Below are 23,088 nucleotides of genomic sequence, written 5' to 3'. Positions count from 1 at the left end.
AATGATATTAGAGTCATTATAGATAGTTCTCTGAAAAAATCCATACAATATGCACCAGCAGTCAAAAAAGTGAATAGAACGTTGAGAATTATTAAGAAAGGGATAGATAAGAAGACAGAAAATATCATATTGCCTCTATATAAATCCATGATATGCCCACATCTTGAATACTGCATGTAGATGTGGTTGCCCAATCTCAATAGAAAAATATATGTTTGAATTGGAAAAGGTTCGGTAAAAGGCAACAAAGATGATTAGGTGTATGGAACGACTTCCATATGAGAAGATTAGTAAACTGGGACTTTTCAGCTTGGAAAATAGAGACGATTAAGGGGTGAGTGTGTTTGACTGAGGTTTTTAAAATCATGACTGGCGTGGAGAAAGTAAATAATGAGATATTATTTACTTGTTCTCACAACACAAGAACTAAGGGTCACCAAATGAAGTTAACAGGCATCATATTTAAAATAAAGGAAGTACTTCTGCATACAATCAACAGTCAACTTGTGGAACTTGTTGCAAGAGGATCTTGTGACATTCGAGATTATAAAAGGACTAGATAAATTCATGGAGAATAGGTCCATCAATGGCTATTAGCCAGGATGTCAAGAATGGTGTCCCTAGTCTCTGTTTGCCTGACACTAGGAATAGATGACAGGGGATGGATCACTTGATGATTACCAGTTCTGTTCATTCCCTTTAGGACACCTGGCATTGTCCACTGTTGGAAGACAGGATACTGGGCTATGGACCTTTGATTTGATCCAGTATGCTTGTTCTTATGCTCAAAATCAGCAGATTTACATCTTTCAAATGTCTCTAATAAACTGGTTCTTACCTGCTGAATGCCATAGGTCCATCCTTGTTTTATTCTGTCTTTTGCCCAGACGTTATGTGCATTCTCTGCAAGTTTATCAACTAAAACTTCTTGAGAAGGTAACAATTTCACTTCAGAAAGATCTAGAGGGGCGGGCTTATACCCATTTGACATAATGTAGCTATAATTCAATAAAAAACATTAAGAGTGAAAATTATTTTGTCTAATGGAAAAGCAAACTTTAAAAATATTTATTTTTTCACGAGGATGGAATTCTTAAATTTTCTATATGGCATTCATGTGTTTTTCTCATCTGTCTCCATTCTTCATTCCCCATTTATTTGTGGAATCCATTCATGACAAAACCCATCACATGGAAGCTCTATCAGACAGACACTCTGATTTATCAACAATTTGTATAGCACCTACTTCACTGGACCCAAATCACTGCCTGAGTTTTAAATAGATGCTATAAAACAAACAACAAAATGTTATGAACTGTGCTTTTTTAAAGCAGAATTTATATATATGATCATGTTCTAAAAATTAGAAGATATGTTTATACAGTATTTTGAACATTTCTGAAATGTTTGACTTGAAAATTAATGGTAATTTAAAAAAATAATGTAGGTGTAGAATGTAGATTGTATTTAAATACAGGTTGGACCTCCCTGGTCCAGCATCCTTGGGATCTGACTCACTCTGGATGAAGGATTTTTCCCAACAAGGGGAGGTAATTTCAGGGGGGCCCCTGATGTACCTCTCTCCATTTCCTGGCTCTCCCTTCAGCCCAGCTGAGCCACATGTCAGCTCCTGGCCTCTTCCCAACCCAGCTGAGCCATGCACCAGCAACTGGTGCTCCCTGGCAGCTCAGCTGAGCCATGCACCCTCTCCTGTAGCCCAACTGAGCTTCATGCCAGCTCCCTACCCACTCCCTTTGCAGCCTAGCTAATCCGGACGCCAGCTTCCTGTCCCCCACCAGCAGCCCAGCTGAGCTGCACCCAGGCTCTCAGGCTCCCACTCCCCTGCAGCGTACCCAGACTCTCTGATCCTAGAACAGCTGTGGTCATGCTGGACAAGAGAATCCCAGATTTTAGAGGTGCAACCTGTAATCTGCTTTTTATGCAAATACACTAGCATCTAATGATTGTATATTTTAATGTATTTATACATATACAATGAAATAAAATAAGTAAAACCAAGTATTTTAAAACATCTTCCAAGTTTTCTGCAGAATATTATGTTTAAAATGTAATTTAAATATGTCAAAAGTAAGCAAAACAGTCACTGAATAGCATGAATATTTTGCCTTTGCAAGACTGGCCATTAATATACAAACAGTCACATAGAAAACCTCACAATCAGACACTTTCATTGACATCAGTGAAGCCTCATATTCTAGCAAGAAGTTTAGAAAAGACTGAAGACTTTTGTGCTATGTTAAACCATTGCTGTGCTGGAGATACAGTATAGTGTGACGATACCTTACTTTGCACATGCACCAAAACAACAATCTCCTAAAGCAGGGGTGGTGAACTAAGGCCTAGGGTCCAGTCTCGGCTTGCCTGGATTGGGCCCTCAAGACCCAGCATTGGAGAGCCCACGCTGACATTCCAACCTTCCCACCCCCTCTGTAGGGCTGAAGCACACAAAATCTACTAGCCTAGGCCCCCCAAGGTTCTGGTGTGTGAGGGGAATGTGTGTGTGGGGGGGTCTTTCTCCTTTTCACTCAGGGGTCACATCAGTGAGGATTTTGTTGTTGTTATTGCTTCTCACTTGCGTGTGATCCCCAACTGATTTTTCTGTGGGTTCGCAGCCCCCAACCCAAAAAAGGTTTCCCACCCCCGTTAAGGGGTTTCTTATATGAATCACATCTATGACTAACACAAGCACGCACTGGCTTTTAGTTTGTTTATTGTAGAAAGGAATGACATCAAAAGAGTTTTACCATGGCTGAGAAATGATTTTGGTAATTAAAACCTAGGGAAAGATTTCCTTTGCTAATGTTGTCAAATGGTTCATTATTTCCCACAACATAGAATTTCTAAATTCACTGCTCCATTCAGAATCAAACTTAATCTTCCCACATAGAGATGAATTCACTCCTTTTGTTTACCACCCACATCACTTTCCTGTGCCAGAAACAATGACCTGTGGAAGAGGGCTGCAGCTTTGTCCTCAGGATTTTGCAAAAGGATGGCTACTTTAAACTGCATCAGAAGCACTATGATATCCCCATCAGCAGAGGCTGCAACAGAGATATGCTGAAGCAGCATGTTTCCTGTACCATCTTTGCCACTTTTTTGGGGCTGTGAAGATTGCTTGATGGCCCTTAAGTGAAAAAGAGACTGTTGCAACCTTGCACTAATTCAGCTTCTCTATAGTCAGACTTTTAGCTCCCATTGGTTCTATATGCAAATCAGTAGTGAATTCAACTCATTAAGTGTTTAGAGCAAGAAGGACATCAGAATATAACTACTGCATTCAAGTCTAGACAAAGTCTCCAGCAATGAGACTATGCAATCATTTGGGAAAGATATTTTCAAAGGCAAATGCCTTAAAGGAAATGTGTCCTTGCCTAGAGCAAAAAGGGCCTGATCTTGAACATATTTATGCCCATTAGTAACTCGTATGTGTATATGCTTGCAGGATTGGGTCCCAATTTCCTAAAAGTTATCTCCTACTCTTTTTTAATACTGAAGAAGCATGTATTACTACTGTTGATACAAAGTAATATACAAAAGGTAAAGATACTGTGAGCACCTAATTAATGCATAATACTGAATTGTGTTTTCCCAGTGTTGCATAATAATTTGAATATTATCTAGATAACTTTTTATGTAACTTAATTATTTAGTTACATAATTAGAAAAATGGCTACTGAGGTATATTAGCATATGTCTAGACTACAGAGCTTATCCCGGAAAAGCTCTGCCGTGTCCAAGGAACATGTCTGCTTTTCCAAAACAAATTACGGAAAAGCAAGACGCATTTTTCAGCATCCCTGTAAACCTCATTTTACGAGGAAGAAGGGATGTTCCGGAAGAGGGTTTTTTTTCTGACATTTGGCCCCGTGTAGATGGGCCAAATGTAGGAAAAGCCTTTGTATCTTTTTCTGACTTTTCTTTGTAGTATAGACATAGCCTTAGTCTTGTCTTTGTAAATAGTACAATACTTTTATCCAAAATGAAAAAGTAAATGAAAAACAGAGATAGTTATATTGAAGAGAAATATACCTTCTAAATACAGTATAATATCATCTACTATATTTTGCTAATGATAAAAAAACCCTTTCTATTCAGGGGTTAAACAAGGCTAACATCACAATATAAAGAGAGAATTCTAGTTCACTGTAGTCAACAGTGCATAATTATTTGTCTCACAGCCACTCCACAGGGTGACATAATACAGCAAGATTGGCAGTCAGCAGAGGCCAGGTGCCGGAACAAAAATTTTCTGTTGCAAGTCAGCATCCATGCACCCAGGCAGTCTGTTTATGTGAAACTTTCATAACACATACAAGTCAGCTGAAAATACATTTCTTAAAATAATGTTAAAAAAACTGCAAAGAGTACTTTATGTTTAAGTAACACAAATAATTAATAATTATAATCAACATTATTATATATACACACACATTATATGGAAATAATAATTGCTAAGATACATACTTTTTGGAAAGTTTTACTTTCTTAAGATCTTCCTCAGCTGCTGGATTAGCATGAACAATATGACATCCAAGAGCCAAAAGAGTTCTATAAAAGACAAATAGTTGGTTGTTGTAAAATATATAAACTTTCAGCTTCTATAAAGTGTTAAAGAAAAATATAGCACTCTCTTAAATTATTTCTTGATATTAGTAATTCTTCACATTTTTACTTCTAATTTAATTGCAGATTTATGGGCTTTAGAAAAATAAAGATTTTGGTTTAGAAAAAAAACTGCATAAACACAATTACAAAATGAAATGAAGGATACTAGCATTAAACTAAAAAAAAAAAAAGTCCAAATTAATCTTTTAAAAAAATAGGTCAAATCTTCCTCATTCTTCCTCACTGAGAAGTCCACCATAAGTCACTCTCACATGGGACTTTTATTATGAGTAAATAGAGCAGAATTTTAACTCTGTTTTCTCCTCTGTATCACTACAAATAAAGGACCAAATTCTGCCCTTGAAATATGCACATAGAACTCCCAACAAAGTCAGCAGGAACTTTATCAGTTATTCAATGATTCAGAATTTGGACCTGATTGTCCATTTGACTTGCAGCTATTCAACACACTGAGACACGTTTAGATAACTTAGAAAAACACCAGTCAGGGACAGTCTAAATATTTCTTAATCCTTCCCTCAGTGTAGGGGATCTCTCAAGATCCCTTCAAGTCCTACAATTCTATGATTTTTAAATGGTAGAATGGGCCAAAATATAAAACTTAATTTCTTTGTAATCTTGTATTTAAAACTCACTTCAGGGTTTCCGTTGACATTTGTAGATTATAATTCTTTTCTGTTTCAGGTAATTTTGAGAACTCCACAAGACAAGGGTGTTGCCTTTTATTATCATCCCGTATCTATAAGAGAATATGAGAAAAAGATATTGTACTGTTATCACACGGAGACTAAGTTCAGAAAGAAACTAGTCTTGATCTTTGCACAGAAAAAGAAATAAATATTCCATCCATCCCCTGATGCCTAATAAGAACTATTCATTGTATGTGTTTGTGTGTATATATAGTCTTTCCATGATAAATTATAAAGTATGGAATAACACCCTTGACCACTGGAACATAATGAAAGATACAGAACCATAGTTACTGAATGAAAAGGCAAATGCCAAGCTAAACTGCTGTTCTAAACAGAAGAGTAGCTAAAGAATAACAACTTTTCCTCTTGAGTTAATCTTACCATTTCTGCTCTTTATCCTGTGAAGCAGGTCTAGAATAATATTGCTTTGTTCCCTGAGCAGCATTAACCACTAAAGAATTATGGGCATAGTGTGAAGATAAAGAATATGAGTCATTGAGAGGTGCATAATATTTCTTGTCAGCTTCTTTGCATGTTGGTGGTATAGTGGCTGAGTGTCCCATTTAGCTTTAGCAGATTCCAATATTCTTTATTAATTGGAAGCACTATGTATCTTGACATCTTTAGATAGTTCAGTAACTTAAAATGAGATTCCTGGATCACTTCCAGCTAGATCTGCAATGCATCAGGTCTTGAAACAGTTTCAAATAATCAGCATAAGAAGGGAGAGAGAATGACAACCCCATCAGGGGAAGTAGAGGAGACCTTTCCCCCAGGAGATGGTCATATGTTTCTCCTGTGGCAATTCAGCTTACATATGTTTATTCTCCTTTTTAAGACTTTTATGCAGTCTCCTAAACTACCCCATAAGGATCCCACGGATTCCAAGAATGTTAGTGGGGCCCAGGCGGGTCAAGAAGGGGGCACCAAAGGAATCTTCCCATCCATATAAAGATAATTAAGAGGATCTCCACCATCAACATGCTTAGAATATCTTGAATCTGAATAAAAATACAGGACTATGTAGCACTTTAAAGACTAACAAGATGGTTTATTAGATTATGAGCTTTCGTGGGCCAGACCCACTTCCTCAGATCAAATAGTGGAAGAAAATAGTCACAGCCATATATACCAAAGGATACAATTTTAAAAAAATGAACACATATGAAAAGGACAAATCACATTTCAGAACAGAAGAGGGATGCGGGGGGGGGGGGGGGGAAGGAAGGTGAATGCCAGTGAGTTAATGATATTAGAGGTGGGGAAGGGTAGATGTCTGTGAGTTAATAGTATTAGAGGTGATAATTGGGGAAGCTATCTTTGTAATGGGTAAGATAGCTGGAGTCTTTGTTAAGTCTCCTGCGGAGAGTGTCGAATTTTAGCATGAATGCCAGTTCAGAGGATTCCCTTTCAAGTGCAGATTTGAATGTCTTCTGAAGTAGGATGACTCTGCCTCACACTATCCAAAAAATTAAGGAATCACCTGCTAAGCATTTTATACAAGAAACAGAAAAATATCAAGAATGACATTTCTAACTTAGAGAGTCTCATCTCAGGACAAACATCCACACCGACTGACACCTTGCAAGACTTTTGTTCCACCAGACAAGAAATCTACTATACACACTTCTATTCCCTACAACAAAGAAAAGACAATAAATTTTCCAAACTGCTCCACACCACAAGCTACAACAGCAACCACTTCAACCCACCGGATAATATTATTAACCTCTCCAACTACAAACTCAATCCAGCAGAAGAGTCTGTCTTATCCAGGGGTCTCTCTTTCTGCCCCACGTCCCCCACAAACTGGATACAATTTTGTGGTGACCTTGAAGCTTTTTTTCGCTGCCTACGCCTCCGAGAATATTTCCAAACCACCAATGAACACCAATCTGACCTACCAGATCCCCCCTATCAACTCTATATGGACTCCCCCTGACGGTCGGAATTACAATCTGGATTTCTATATACAAAGTTTCCGCAACAACGCACAGACTGACATTATTCGCAAACAACAACAAGCGACACACAATCTCAGCGACGCTGTACAACATTCCGTCCAGAGTCTCAAAAACAACCTGGACATTATAATCAAACCAGCTGACAAAGGTGGTGCTGTGGTCATTATGAATAAGGCCGACTATAACCAAGAGGCAACCAGACAACTCTCCAACACCACATTTTACAAACCTCTCTCATCTGATCCTACTTCGGAATACCAAAAGAAATTACTCTGTCTCCTTAAAAGCCTCCCTACAGCTACTCGGGAACAAATCCACACAGAAACACCTTCTGACCCCCGACCAGGATTTTTCTATCTGCTTCCCAAGATCCATAAACCTGGACACCCCAGACACCCCATCATCTCTGGTATTGGCACACTCACTACTGGCCTATCCAGCTATGTAGACTCTCTCCTCAAACCCTACACAACCAACACCCCCAGCTATCTCCGAGACACTACTGACTTCCTAAGGAAACTACAAAACATCGATAACCTCCCCAATAACACCATCCTTGCCACTATACACCAACATCCCACATGAAGACGGATTACAAGCTATTAGAAACACTATCCCAGAGGACACCACTGCCAACCTGATAGCAGACCTATGTAACTTCGTTCTCACCCACAATTATTTCCAGTTTGAGAACAACTTATACCTCCAGATCAGCGGCACAGCCATGGGTACACGCATGGCCCCACAGTATGCTAATATCTTTATGGCTGACCTAGAACAACGTTTCCTCAACTCCCATCCCCTTTTACCCCTTCTCTACTTACGCTACATCGATGACATCTTTATGATCTGGACGCATGGCCAAGAAACACTGGAGACATTCCACAGAGATTTCAACAACCTACACCCCACCATTAACCTCAGCCTGGACCATTCCACACGAGAGATCCATTTCCTGGACACCACAGTACAAATCAACAATGGAAAATTAGACACCATCCTCTACAGAAAACCCACTGATTCATACAGTTACCTACATGCTTTCAGCTCCCATCCAGCACACACCATACGATCCATCATCTATAGACAAGCCCTTCGATACAACCGCATCTGCTCTAATCCCACAGACAGAGACCAGAAACTTCAGGATCTCTACCAAGCATTTATAAACCTCAACTACCCACCCGGAGGAATAAAAAAGCAAATTGAAAGAGCCAAACGAATACCTAGAAACCATCTACAACAAGACAGACCCAAGAAAACCAACAATAGAACACCACTTGTCATCACCTACAGCTCCCAACTTAAACCTATCCAACACATTATCAATAGATTACAACCTATACTGGAACAGGACACTAAACTCCAAGAAGCTCTGGGAGACAGACCCATAGTCTCCTATAGACAACCACCTAACCTCATGATGATTCTTACCAACAACCACAGGACATACCACACTAATACCAACCCTGGTACTTTCCCTTGCAACAAACCCCGCTGCCAGCTTTGTCCACATATTCACTCTGCTGACACCATTATTGGACCTAACCAAGTGAGTTATAAGATCAAGAATACATAATCCTGCGCCTCCAGAAATATAATCTATGCTATCATGTGCCGGAAGTGTCCGTCTGCTATGTACATTGGATAAACGTCTCAGACACTTCACCAAAGAATCAATGCTCACAAAACAGACATTAGACAGGATCACAAAGAAAAAACAGTTGCTTGTCATTTCAACCAGAAAGGACACTGTCTCAATGACCTGCTAATCTGCATCCTACTTCAGAAGACATTCAAATCTGCACTTGAAAGGGAATCCTCTGAACTGGCATTCATGCTAAAATTCGACACTCTCCGCAGGGGACTTAACAAAGACTCCAGCTATCTTACCCATTACAAAGATAGCTTCCCCAATTATCACCTCTAATACTATTAACTCACAGACATCTACCCTTCCCCACCTCTAATATCATTAACTCACTGGCATTCACCTTCCTTCCGCCCCCCCCCCCCCCGCATCCCCCTTCTGTTCTGAAATGTGATTTGTCCTTTTCATATGTGTTCATTTTTTTTAATTGTATCCTTTGGTATATATGGCTGTGACTATTTTCTTCCACTATTTGATCTGAGGAAGTGGGTCTGGCCCACGAAAGCTCATCATCTAATAAACCATCTTGTTAGTCTTTAAAGTGCTACATAGTCCTGTATTTTGTTTCAGCTACACCAGACTAACACGGCTACATTTCTATCACTATTCTTGAATCTGAATAAAATTCTGAAAGAAGAGCCACTAGGGGACATATGTGAGAGATCTGTGTATTTGCTGAGACTCTGAGTAGGATGTTTTTTCAACAAATTCCACAGGCAAGGCAGACTATGATGCTGTAGGTCATGGACCCAACCCTGATCTTTATAGCACTGGAGAACCTGAGAATCCCAGGGGTACCCAGCTTTCTCTTATGGGAAGGAGTGTATGAGGAGCCAATACAGAGAAGTGAAGCTCCTCTGATATTGAAAAGTATCTGGGTAATAAAATTCTACCCATACCTGGGAAAAGAAGGGTAAGGCTAGACTGTGGGGGGAAGGAGGGTGGGTTTCGGTCTGGATTGAAAGAGGGCTGCTTAAGGGAGCGGTCGACAAAGGCGTTCCCTGTTGACTGATCTGCATCTTGATTGCCGCGCTGTGCTGACAATCAGCTGAGCCGGCACAGCATGGTGGCCATTTTTATTTTAATGAAGCCAAGGATATTTAAATCCCCACTTCATTGACTATGTCGGGTAGCCTATTTTATATGCCTCGGTCGGCAGAGGCATGTAGTCTAGACATACCCCCCATGTTTAAGGTGCAGTGTGGTCATCCTCCACCAATTTATCTACTTCTTTTTGAATGCTGCTACATTTGTTGCATTCCTAGTATCTCATGGCAATATGTTCCGTAGGTTAGTTGTGCACTGTATGAAGGAGAAAATTGCCCTATGGTATGTTTTACCCACCTGCCTACTAATTTAATCAGTTAACCTCTAGTCCTTGCTTATTTCAAAGGGAGAAACTATACTCCTCCAAGTCACTGTCTCCATACGATTCATGATTTATAGACCTCTATCATATCCCCCCTCAGTTTTCTCTTTTCGAAGCTGAAGAGTTCTTTGTAATAACTCTTTGAATGGAAGCTCTTTTGTACCCCTAATCATTTTTATTGCCTTTTACTGTATCTTTTCCAATTTTAATATATCTTTTTGAAATAGAAAAATCAGCACTGTAGACAATATTCAAGATGTGGGTGGATGGATTTTCATAATGGATGAATTTGGTTTGTAACAAAACTGCTATTCATTAACAGATCTTCAAGTAGCTGTTTTTGTTACAAACCAACTCCACAAGCCAAATACACAGGGAAGGACTGGAACTACAATTCATTCACAAGTTCGATTCTCACATCCATGGATTAAATCAAGATACTGGATGGCTGGGTCATTATCAACCTACCAAACAATGAAAGCGACAATGGTTCTTTGCATATGTGGAATTTCATGATACCATCTACATGTTTTGTCAATCTTTGTTGTTTGCTAATTAATTGTTCTTATCTGCTTCTTTTGATTATCCAGCCTTTAGGTACTTATAAACTATTTGTTTTTCCTATATCATTCCAGCTTGGCTTTTCCCTTGATATTTTTTACCCACTGTATCTTCATGTTCTCTCCTCCCATTTTTTTCCCTTTCTTCCACCCTCCTCCCTTCTCCCCTATTTAGTTTGGTCCTGAACATCCAACACTCTGGTCATCTGAAGAAGCGGGCTGTGCCCACAAAAGCTCATGACGCCATATACATGTTTTGTTAGTCTTTAAAGTGCTACCAGACTCTTTGTTGTTTTTTTAAGCTTATCCAGTACAGACTAACTTGGCTACCTCCTGAAGCTACTAAAGTCTCAGCTATGATTATGTTAATGAGGATGTAATAAAAAGTGGATACCATTCTTAGTGAGAAACAATCTGCTTTTAGGCAAGGTCTTTCATACACAGACTTGATTTTCACCTTAAGGTTTATTGAAAACATGAATTAATTTCAAGGAACCCTCAGTATAAATTTTATAGACCTTCAAAAAGCATTTGATAGTGTAAACAGGGTTATGATGTGGAAAACTGTTAGGCAGTATGGAACGCAGATGAACCTTATCAACATAATGAAGGCATTTTACACTAACTCCAAATGTTATATTAAAATGTGTAAAGAATTAATAAATCGTTTGAAATTCAGACATGGGCAACGGTGCATGCTGTCTCCATTCTTGTTCTTGCTCGTAATTGATTATAGCCTGAAGCGATGTAAGAATAATCAATATGGCTTAAGGTGAAATCATTCAAAATTATTTGATCTAGATTTTGCTGATGAAGCTCTTCTATATGCTGTATACTTCAAGAACACACAAATGAAGTTACAGATAGAGAAGGTAGGACTGTGATTCAATGTAAAGAAATGTAAAACCATTGTAACTGGATATATGGATTTAACCATCAAAGTCGATAATGAACAGCTAGAGAGGGTAGATCAATTCAAATACTTTGGAAGCACAATAAGCCAAGATGGTACATGCTCTAGGGAAATAAGAATAAGGATTGGCAAAGCATTTGCAGACACAGCATTTAGCAAACTTAGGAACATTTGGAAACTTAATACTGTATCCTTACATACAAAACTAAACATCTACTCAGCGGTTGGCAGGGACCCCTGGCAACTTAAGAAAAAAAAGATACTCAGAAGTTAGCTGTGTTTCATCATAAGTGCTTGTAGAGAATATCTGAAGTAAGAACATAAGAATGGCCATTCTGGGTCAGACCAAAGTCCATGTAGCCCAGTATCCTGTCTGCTGACAGTCACGAATGCCAGATCCTCCAGAGAGAGTGAACAGAGCAGGTAATCATCAAATGATCCCTCTCCTGTCATCCATTTCCAGACAAACAGAGGTTAAAGACACCATTCCTACTCATCCTGGCTAATAGCCATTGATGGACCTAACCTCCATGAACCTCCTTTTATAAACCCTGTTAAAATCCTAGTCTTCACAACATCCTCTGGCAAGGAGTTCCACAGTTGACTGTGCATTGAATAAAAAAAATACTTCCTTCTGTTTGTTTTAAAACTGCTACTTGTTAATTTCATTTGGTTCTTATATTAGGGAAACAAGTAAATAACTTTTCCTTCTTCACCTTTTCCACTCCAGTCATGATATTATAGCAGATAGATATTATTCTATCATATTCCCCCCTTAGTCCCCTCTTTTCTAAGCAGAAAAGTCCAAGTCTTTTTAATCTCTCTTCATATGGGACCCTTTCCAAACCCCTAATCATTTTTGCTGCCCTTCTCTGAACCTTTTATAATGCCATGGAAAGCTATGAGGAAAGAAAAATGAATGATGAGGTCTGAAAAAATGGCTAAGGCAAGATCTCCATTTCAAATAATCTGTAAGAGAAAACATTAATGGCTAGGGCACGTGTTATGAATGGGTCTCCGATGGCAGCCAGAAAATCCTACAAGAAAGAGGGACAGACTAGGATGACTTGGAAGTATATGGTTATCAATCACATAGAAAATTTAATTTGAAATGATTAGGTCACATGGCAGCTGATAAGCAACCACAGAGAATGTGGGTAGCCCAATGTGCTGAAAAGCACGGGATGGACTAAGGTTTAAGGTAAGGTATGTGGTCTACAAGCATTTCATCCTCATGTCTGTTATTTTTAATTTCCATTTTAACTAGATCTTCAATTGTGGGTTGCCCTACTTTTGAAGTTAAATGCTACTGTAGTGGGTTTCTTTGTCACTTCTCCCCCTACAAAGATTCTTCAATTTATTTAAATTATGGCTGCTGTTTCTCCGAGATTAACCCATATTCACATAAAAAAAACAACAAATGGTCTGGTAGCACTTTATAGACTAACCAGACATGTATATACCAGACATGTAAATCTACATATTTGGTTAGTCTATAAAGTGCTACCAGACCATTTAGGTTTTTTTTCCTGTAAAAGACTAACTCGGCTACCCCCAGAAGCTCCATATTCACATGTTAGACTAAGCCCTGGGCTCCACTTAGGACTAAATGAAAACTATTCAAAGTAACAGTTTTTTAGAACTCCTGACCTCTGAGGAAAATCTGAGCAAATATAGTCTTGAGAAATTTAAACTAAAGAGAGATGATAATCTTCAAATACATGAAAGGCTGTTATACAAAGGATGGCAATCAATTGTTCTCCATGTTCAAGGAAAGTAAGACAGGTAGTAATGGGCTTAATCTGTAACAAGGCAGATTTAGGTTAAATATTAGGGAAAACTTTCTAACCATAAGAATAGTTAAATACTGGAATAGGCTTTCAATGGAGCTTGTGGAATCCCAGTCACTCAAAGGTTTAAACAATAAACTTAACAAACACCTCTCAGGGATAAGCTAAGTATAATTGGTCCTGTGCAAGGGGCTGGACCTCTCAAAATCCCTTCCAGCTCTACACTTTATCATTCTGTGATATAATCTTCATTGTTTGTTGACACTATTTCACATATAAAAGGGTATTTGTTCCCAAAGCAGTACTTTCATGACTCACCTTGCCATAGGTCCAACCAAGTTCAATTTTATTCATTCCCCATAATTCATGGATATTTTCAGCCAACTTGTCCCTTATCTTTTCAAGCTGAGGAGGCAAAACAACCTGAGAAGAAAATATTTCAAGATTCAAGAAGAGACAAGAGACTCTGAAATGTCAAATTCCCCTAAACTACTCCAACTATAATAACTGACACCAAGATTATTTACATATAATTAAATACTACATTGCACAAACAGTACAGTGCTAAGAGAGAATACATGCTGGCCTAAATTTTTACTGCTCATTTAAGGCTGCGAGTAAGATGACTTTTATGCTAAGATTATTGTAAATTAGGCATACCTGGGTGGTGTCTATTGGGCAAGGTATAAAGGAAGCTTGGGAGAGGAATTGTGTTGTACCCAGCAAATCCCTAACACCATCAGAATCTCGCTTATACTCTTTTACTGGTTCCAATTTCATCTTCTCTTTTGGAAGCAAAGCTTCATAGCAGGGAGCATACCCAGTGGGAGGCAGGAACTTAAACTCTCCATGACGTCCACCCAGTAGGAAACGAACTCTATGTAATTTTGAATGAAGAAGTGCAATTTTTAAATTAAACAGCATATACTACCACATATAACACAGCAAGTTGGTCAGTTGGAGACAAACTTTAATTTTGGTACTTTTAAAAATAGAAATTACTAATATTCTTAATGCATTAGTTAAACTTAAGAAATTCCTAAGAATTTACTAAGCATTAATGTTAATCAATAGTCTATGTTGAAAAATTATAGCGTACAAACTAATTAAAATATTTATACATTAGTAAATGCAAAACTTGACCATTAACTCAAATCTCTATTCCTAAATACATCTGTGGAATTCTATACACAAATATCTACATTAAAAGCAGGTAAGTGATTTAGAAGAACAATTCAATAGAATTTTTCCTTCAAATCACTTTGGAAAATCCAACTCTAAATTATCAAAATAAGATTTCCATTTATCTATGATGAACTGAAGAATTACAATAACTTTTTGTTGGTTTTGTTGTTACACAATTACTTTACTGCAAACACCATCATTGTAGGTTTGAGTCTTGATCCTCCTTGAAGACTCTATTAGACTACAGGGTTCTCGAGGTCTCTTCAGCTATATGTTTTAATGTAAATTTAAGAATATGGTAATAAAATAAAATAAAGGTAATAAAGAAAAAGCTACCCATGTAGAGGATATGAACTGTGATTTGTCTATACCTCTTTTGGAGATAAATAGAAGTTTTCTATCTACAGGATTATCAGCCCAGAACCTTTCATGGGTCTTAACATTCCTTAATAAAATACATATATACAAAGCCATCCGGGGGAGGGGAGCACAGGGCCTTGGTCAATACCATGGGAAAAGTTCTTTGAATTTCTCCACAGTTGTCCAAGTATTGTATGCATATCTGCTCAACATCACCTGTTAACTACAGGCCCCCTGTGGCATACATCCTCCTGCCCAACAGGTCCAGCTTCTTGGGCTCTTTGGCATGGACCCCAGTTTACCTTATCATTCCCTATGGTTGGCCGCCCAGACAACCAAGGACCCCAGGGCCAGGTGAGAGTATAAGTGTTCATAGCTTTTGTTTGGGGGACAAAGTAGCACCTCCCTATCCCCTTCTGGGCCGGCAGTATAGAGCTGGGGTCTGCCACAAGTTCTTCTAAATCTTTGCCACTGTTATTTTAAATGGCAGTGCCAGCCTGGCTGGTGCATCTGCCAGGAGACTATCGACCACTGGGTCGGTATCCTCCGCCAACTCCTTGGCTTGGATCCCCAAGTTGCTTTCCAGCCTGTGGAGCAGCTCCTGATGCATCCTTGTGTCCATAGAGGGCATAGGTGGCACGGGGTCAGCCTGGGACAGGTCCGGGGATGATGATGAGGATTCTGAATGGGCAGTTGTTCCTGCTGCACTTCCACCGGTTGGAGTGGGACTGGGGTAGATCCCTGAACTGCAGACACTTCACCCTCCACCGATGGTTTTTCAATCTGTTTCTGCGGGCTATGCCAACTCTCTGAGGCTGGGACCCTTGGAGGTGGTGTGGCTTAAGGGGTGCCTATGGAGGTAGGCCTTGAAGAGATCGAGCCCTGGACCCCATGGTAGGCTCATGGTGTCCAAAATGGCCACTGCACATATGGCTACCATTGAGGAGGCCAAATCTGCTACATTGCCAGGCTACAATGCCATAACTGGTGCTGTGAGTAAGACCTGAGATCGAGACCTGGTGCTGAGATCGAGACCAAGCTGAAGAGGCTCTGGAGGCACACTGACTCAGCCTCTGACTCAGATGAATAGTCTGACACTGAACAGGGCGGTGACGTCAATGACAGTGCCAGGAATCGGTGCCGAGGTCTGTGCTGTGGGATTGCTGCAGGTTTTCCACAGTGCTGAACTGGTGCAGGCAGCAGCATGTGCTTCGCAGAAGGCTCCGGTATGGCAGACTGCTCAGGTACCGAGGGACTTGTACACCTGATGATGCCACAGGCAGTGTCCCCGGTGTTATCAGTGCCAGGACTTTTCCCATGTCCCCGGAGTCCATTGCCGGTGCCGAACCCGGTAATGACAATAGTTTGATAAGGTCCTGAGCTATCAAAGGTGTCCAGTGTTGATGGCTGCTGGACATCCTCGATGAGTATGTCCTGTGCCGGACTCACATACCATGTTGAGATTAAATGGCACGTAGCCGACACAGGAGCATCAAGGCACTGTGCAGGAGGGGGGTAGCAGGACTTCAAAGTGTCCTTCCAGGTGCCACGCTCTATGGCCATGCCTCAAGGGGGACCTCCCCGTATGCATCCTCTTCTTCTTGGGCAGTGGTGATTGTAAGCCTAATCTTGGGCCACCAAAGGCTTGTTGCCCCTGCAGCCTTGCACTCCGATACTGGTGCTCTCTGTTCTACCAGTGCAGAGTCTAGTGCTGGTGGTTGGAGTTCAGATTCCATCAAGAGGAGCTTGAGACTGAAATCTCTCCCCCTCTTAGTTCTGGGTTTAAACCTCCGGCAAATCTTGCAGCTATCTGCACGTGACCTTTCCCCCAGACACTTTAGGCAAGTGTCATGGGGGTCACCGCAGAATATAGGCTTCAAGGCTTGAACCCGTGAGGCCCTGGGGTCCCCTTCCCAGAAGTGGAGAAACAAATCGGGAACTCCTGCTGTTATAACTATGTACTAATTAACCACTAAGCACTAAGAACAGTAAAAAACAACTGTATAAAGATATACATGAAGGCTGACGGTAGACTTGCAGAGAAGTCAGAGATGCTCCAACTACTATATATACTAGAAGGAACTGAGGGGGCGGTGAGCCAGCAGTGGTATATATGTGCCAATGCAGCAGTGCCACTTCAGGAGGCTTCCTGTCTGGCCCAATGGATACTGCTGGGGGAAAAGAGCTCTGACATCCATATATGCGGCGTGTGCACACCTACATGGAATGGACACGAGCAAGCACTTGAAGAAGAATGAAAACTTGGATAACAAATCTTACTGTTAATACTACCTCTTAATTTTATTCATACCACTAAACCCCTAAACTCAATGAAACCATCACCCTATTTAAAATGTTTAATACCATGCCAGTTTTTGTTTAGGTAATTTATTACTCTTTATATAACTAGTAATTTAAATAGAAATGGCCTGTAAAAATAAGTAGCTGATTAAATACTTTATCACTAATCAAAATCGCTGCTGCTACAATAACTTCAGCAATGGATAGAAGACATTAGTATTTCCTTATGGATGCAATTCTCTATAAAACTCATGCAATTTAGTGTAAGGTAAAGATGTATATTTATCTCAGCACAATCCTTGACAAACTGATCACAATAAGCTGTAAATAATTAGGTTAATAAGTAACCACAGCCAAGGTTAGTTGACAATAAAAGAAAACAAAGTGCAACAATACTAATGAATTTTAGCGTGTTGTGACTTTATAGATATTTAAGTATTAGTTTAAAAAGGTGTATAATATAGCTAAGATGGTAAAGAATTTATCTGTAATTAGACATGTGTAATTGCATTTCAAGACATTAGTTATAATACAAATCATAAGTGCTACAAAAGTAACATATAAGAATTGGTCAATTTTTTTCATAAATAAAAATTATTATTCCAAACTCACATTTTTGCCATACAAAATACAATGGAGACTCAATCTAAGTTTAAAAACTTATATTCACTTTTATATAGGAATTTCCATTGTGTTGGAAAGCCAAAAGAGAATAAACAAGAAAAGCAATTTTCTGTACTCAGCTCATGAGGCTCAATCCAATTCCCAGTGAAATCACTGGAATTTGAAACAGATCCTTATTGTAGACATATCTATTTATCTAAGAGCTTTTCCACTTGTATTTCAGCTTCTCTTGCATTATCATGCAGTAATATTGCATGTCTGCATTGAAAGCATCACAATCTTTTGTCACAGAACAATTATGTTACAAAATTCAGTATTACAACTTCACTGAAGGATCACACAAGAGGAAAAATGGACTGAGAGTCAAGTTTATTTTAATCTATACAGATATTTAATAATCAGGAAGAAAGGAAGGAAAAGTACTGTCAACAGTTTTAGGCCAACACTCCAATGACATTAGCAAATAAAGTCTGCTTGAATGAGTAATTTGTAAAGAGTATCAGTGCTACTAGATGTTTATGCTAAGTTTAAATACTGTCAAGATTCTCAGAGGTTTATATGAGTCATCTTTTGTAATGAGAGAAAGTGGGGGGAGGGGAAATAATACTTTAAAGTGAGTAAATGTTGTAAATTCAGAAGGAATCCAAGAGGAACAAAGTGGATTGACCAAAAATTCCAAATTTCTAATTTTTGCAGCTATTTGGATAAATATGCTAAGCATGTTTTGGGAAATATTTTAAATTTCTTATTCAATAGCTTTTGTGAGAAATACTGACATTTTCAGATGGAAAAAATACTCCACCTCTCAAAATTTCAGATTTTCAAAACTTAAGGTTTTTAATAGTAGAGTTCTTCACCTTCTCTTGTTTGTCCTTTCTCCTCTTTATTCTTTTTTTGTCTAAGTTGTCATTGAAAAGGGGAAGTAAAAAAAGTGAAAGAGTGAAAAAAAACCTACTGAAAAACAAAAAAATTCAGATTTTCATCTTTTTTCTAAAAAAGTCTGAAAGCTTGAAAAAGCAAAAAATGTTGACAAAAAAACTTTTTCAGAAAAGGACTTTTGTGTTACAGAAGTTTTGTATGAAAATATTTAACCAATTCCAATTAAAAAAAACACTGAAAGCTGTAGGACCACAGTCATATTAATCCTCCAGTGTTAGCTGAAACTATCACGTTCACCTTTCATAGATTCATACAGTTTAAGACTAGAAAGATTTAAATTTAGATTATCTGCTTGGACCAATTAAGGTAATTATACTTTGTCATCAAGTCACCTCTCAATCCTCTTTTTAATTATCAACTCTGATTGAGCTCTTAATGTCTCCCACTGTAAGGCATTTTCTCCATCCATCCTTCGAATAATTTTTGTGGCTCTTTTCTGTATACTATGCAATGCAACATCCTTTTTAAAATGAGGACATCGCAGCTGGCCACAATATTATTTTTACTTGTATTACTGTTGCACCTAAGAGTCCTAGTCATCAGGGGAGGATTAGGATTTTGTGTGTTCTCTGGGCCAGAGCAAATGTGGCTGCTTCCAACCCCCCTTCCTTCTAAATTCTCTCTAGCCCTCCCTCACCACCCCACCATTCCATCTGAGACATAGGGTCAGTGCATGGGGCTTGCCCCACTCCTCCTGGTGCTCCATCCAGGGAGCAAGTTGGGGCACAAGGACACCAACTTTTTCTTGAGACTCCCAGTTGGCCAGCACCCCTGGGCACTGGCCCTGATGGCCCAATGGCTAATCCACCACTGCTAGTCATAGACCAACACCCCACAATACTCCTAACCATGACAAGCCAATCTGGGCAAGTTGGGAACAAAAGCGTGACAGATGCCTACGTCCATAAAATTCCAAAGATAGAGAGGGAGGCAGATTCAGAAAGGAGGAAAAAACCTCAAGAAACATGAATGCAAAATGTAAGGAGCAGCAGCAGCTGAAGACAGAAGAATGGTGGAATGAAAACAGGGTCCACTATCCAAAGTATCTAAATATCTTTCAAGAATTCACATCTACCCAGTTCCATCCTTTTCTCTCCTATATCACCTTTTCACTTCTATGGCTTTCTTCTAATTTTCCAGTGATTTTCTTCTTTTCTCTCGCTTTTTAATTGCTCTTTTCTTCATTTTTAACTCACACACTATTTTCTGCTCCTTTCAGCTTGCTTACATTCCATTTTCCTTCCTATCTGCTTTCACTGAACACATGAAGAATGAGTGCAAGCATCAGAAAATTAGTTATGCTATTATGATGCTCACATTTGGTTCATTTACTACACTACTATGGTTAGCATAATATCTCCACTCTACCTATCCTATTTAGTATCCCTGTTGAAACTCTGAGGCTACCACCTTGAAATTGTTTCTCATTTTCAGAACTGATCTCCTTGTAAATGTAAGAGGGAGGTGGCTGCCCCACTCTGTCAGGGAAGGGGTTAAAGTAGGCTGGAGGGAGCCTGCACAGAGCACCATGCAATCAAGAAAGACCTTAGAAGAAGCCAGAGAGCATCTTGTTGGGGGCAGCCCTGTATATAAGGAGCTGCTCAGCAGAGAATATGGGCTTGGGACCTGATCAGGGAAGTTGCAGGGCCGGTTCTCAGGGAAGCACTTTAGACAAACCAGCAGTGGGCAGGCTCAGGGATTCTAGAAAAGGAAGTTCCATCCTGACACCTGTCAGGCTGCAGGTCTTGATACAGGGCCCAAGAGTGTGCAATGGTCACTGGGGAAGTGGCCCAAGGAACAGACAGCAGTAAAGGGGAAGAAGAAGAGGAAAGGACAAGGATGCTACCAGAGGGTCTCTGAGCTGGGACCCAGAGTAAGTAGTGAATGGATCTGTGTCTCTCTTTTCCCCCTTGATCCACACCTAGCCACACTGAGGAGTGGCCTTTATGAACTTTAACTTGCCACTGAAGTGAGGGGCTACACTGGGGCTGCATTTGGCCATGGTGGCAGGTGCGAGACTGAGGACTGCTAATACCTCCAGAAGGGGGGCAAAAGAACAGAGTGGTAGGAACTACCATAGGGCAGTGTCCTGAAGTGGACACCATGACCCTGGGAGCGACACAGGTCCAGAGTAGGAGTGCCCAATGATAATAAGCGAAGCAGCAGCCAGAAAGAGACACTGTGCTAAGGAGTAAACTAATCCCCAGGGTGACCAGCAGGAGGTGCCATGCTGATGAGTCTCAGATACTGTTACAATAGGGAAAAGTGTGTAATATCTTTATGGGGAATTTTCCATTGGCACCCTGCTCTTGCTAAAGAGGTCACTGTTTTTAACAGGGCATGTTTCATGAGATCTTTCAAAAAAATTTCTTTATGATAGATATTCCCATTACATTTGCCTTTCTCCGTTCACTTTAAATTAATGAAAAATAGTTTGATTGTTTTTTATTTCTTGGTTTCTAAATTTCTATTTTAACTAATTGAGATAGCATAGTTAAACAGTGAACAGTATTTCCATTCTGTAGGCATAAATATTACCTTCTAATAGTTTAGTAGAAACAGATAAGCTTCTTGATTTGCAATTTATTCAGAAAGTTAAGTGAATTATTTAGCCACTAGAGAACATAGGCTCAGCATTGCAACCACAAAAATCTTAATATTCAGTTGGACATATTTTCTCAAATATATTCCTCAATATCCCAGACAGCTGCAATTACACCTCTATCCATTTTATGTGAATTTTTCTATGATGAAGAATAAGTATGTGTCAAATAGCTAATATTATTCTGTGATACAGAATAGATGTGAGAAACAGAGAGCCCTATGGCATTAATATTTAACATACCACCTGTTCAGTTACTAAATGCACAAAGCACTTATCTTTAAACATGTTGACTCTTCATGACAAAACATCTGGGCCCTCTAGTTTCTCAAATCCTCTAAACAGCTGAGATATACATAAATGTGTTAGAAAGCTAATTTTAATGTAGTCTTAGACTTCACTTCATGCTATCTTAAAAAGAGATTAAATAAATCTGAATAAATTTAAAGAAACCGAGTTCTCAAGAGAGCAGTGCTTAGTTAATCCCTTCCTTGATAATCTGAATTCCAGCTGGTCTTATTATAGGAGGAGATAGTCGTGCTGCCCTTTGTTCATGTCACTCCACACTTCCCATTACAAGAATTCACTTTCAATTGTGTATAAACTTGGACATTCTATAACCATTTAGACTGAAATTTTCCATGCCAGGTATCTGCCTCAGGCTGAATTTTGTGTGTTTTAGCCAAAATGGTTCTGCTGTTTCTACAGATGTTATCAGGGTAAAAGTAAATTTCCCTTTTTACCTGTGAATTTTCTTTATTACCCTCCACTCCAACAATCTATACTGTGGGCATTCCCCCTCTCCCTGCTAGTTGTAGGCACAGCTCAGATTGACAGTCAGCCTGGAGTCAGGACCACCCCCACACCTTCGTGAAGAACCACAAATGTTAGCTTTGGAAGCTGACAAATACTAACTGAATATATTACAACTAGCCAATTAGCCCGTCATAAAACAGGATTTTCAGGTCTCTCCTCCACATCGGTCTTCTCTCCTGAGCCTCCGGTCTCTCTCTCTCTCTCGCTCCTCCTCCTCCTACTGCCTCCCTTCTGCCTCTCTCTTCGTCTCTTTCTTTCTCTTCTCCTTCTCCTCCTGCCTCTCACACTCTCTCCGCTCCGTCTCTCTCTTTCTCTTCTCCCCCTCCTGCCTCTCACTCTGTCTCTGCTCTCCTCTGTCTCCGTTGGGGATGCACGTGCCTGGGTGAGTTCGGCTCCCCGCCGGTCGATTCCCTCTCCCTGCCCCCCACCAGCCAGTTCCTCCTCCCGATTTCCCACGACCAGCCTCGCTGCCCCCGACTCCCACCCCCGACCAGCTTTACTTCCTGCTGGCCGCCCCTCCCCTGTTCTCTCCTGGCCAGCTATGCTGCCTCTGATCCCCCCCAGCTCTGCTTCCCACCCCTAACCCCCTCCTCCCAGCCAGCCCTGCTCCTCTCCTGGCCAGTCCCTCCCCCCTCCAGCTCCCGATCAAGGGTGTCCGGGTTGTTTTTTTTA

At 39.9% G+C, this 23,088-nt stretch overlaps 1 protein-coding gene across 20 annotated transcripts in view; it reads right to left on the bottom strand.

Annotated features, from left to right (window-relative positions):
- RYR3 (ryanodine receptor 3) overlaps positions 1-23,088 on the bottom strand; it is a 527,532-nt gene that overhangs the window by 280,872 nt on the left and 223,572 nt on the right. For all 20 annotated transcript variants that reach the window (XM_025189447.2, XM_075927046.1, XM_075927052.1 and 17 more), the window contains 5 exons: positions 14,250-14,466; positions 13,908-14,012; positions 5,286-5,389; positions 4,489-4,572; positions 839-998 (listed from right to left, as the gene is read on the bottom strand). In XM_025189447.2, the coding sequence (XP_025045232.1) occupies positions 839-998; positions 4,489-4,572; positions 5,286-5,389; positions 13,908-14,012; positions 14,250-14,466 (670 nt within the window). The remainder of the gene's footprint in view (positions 1-838; positions 999-4,488; positions 4,573-5,285; positions 5,390-13,907; positions 14,013-14,249; positions 14,467-23,088) is intronic.

This window comes from Pelodiscus sinensis, chromosome 4 (genome assembly GCF_049634645.1).
Source record: "Pelodiscus sinensis isolate JC-2024 chromosome 4, ASM4963464v1, whole genome shotgun sequence".
NCBI lineage: Eukaryota > Metazoa > Chordata > Testudines > Trionychidae > Pelodiscus > Pelodiscus sinensis.
This window is presented reverse-complemented; position numbering and strand designations above follow the sequence as displayed.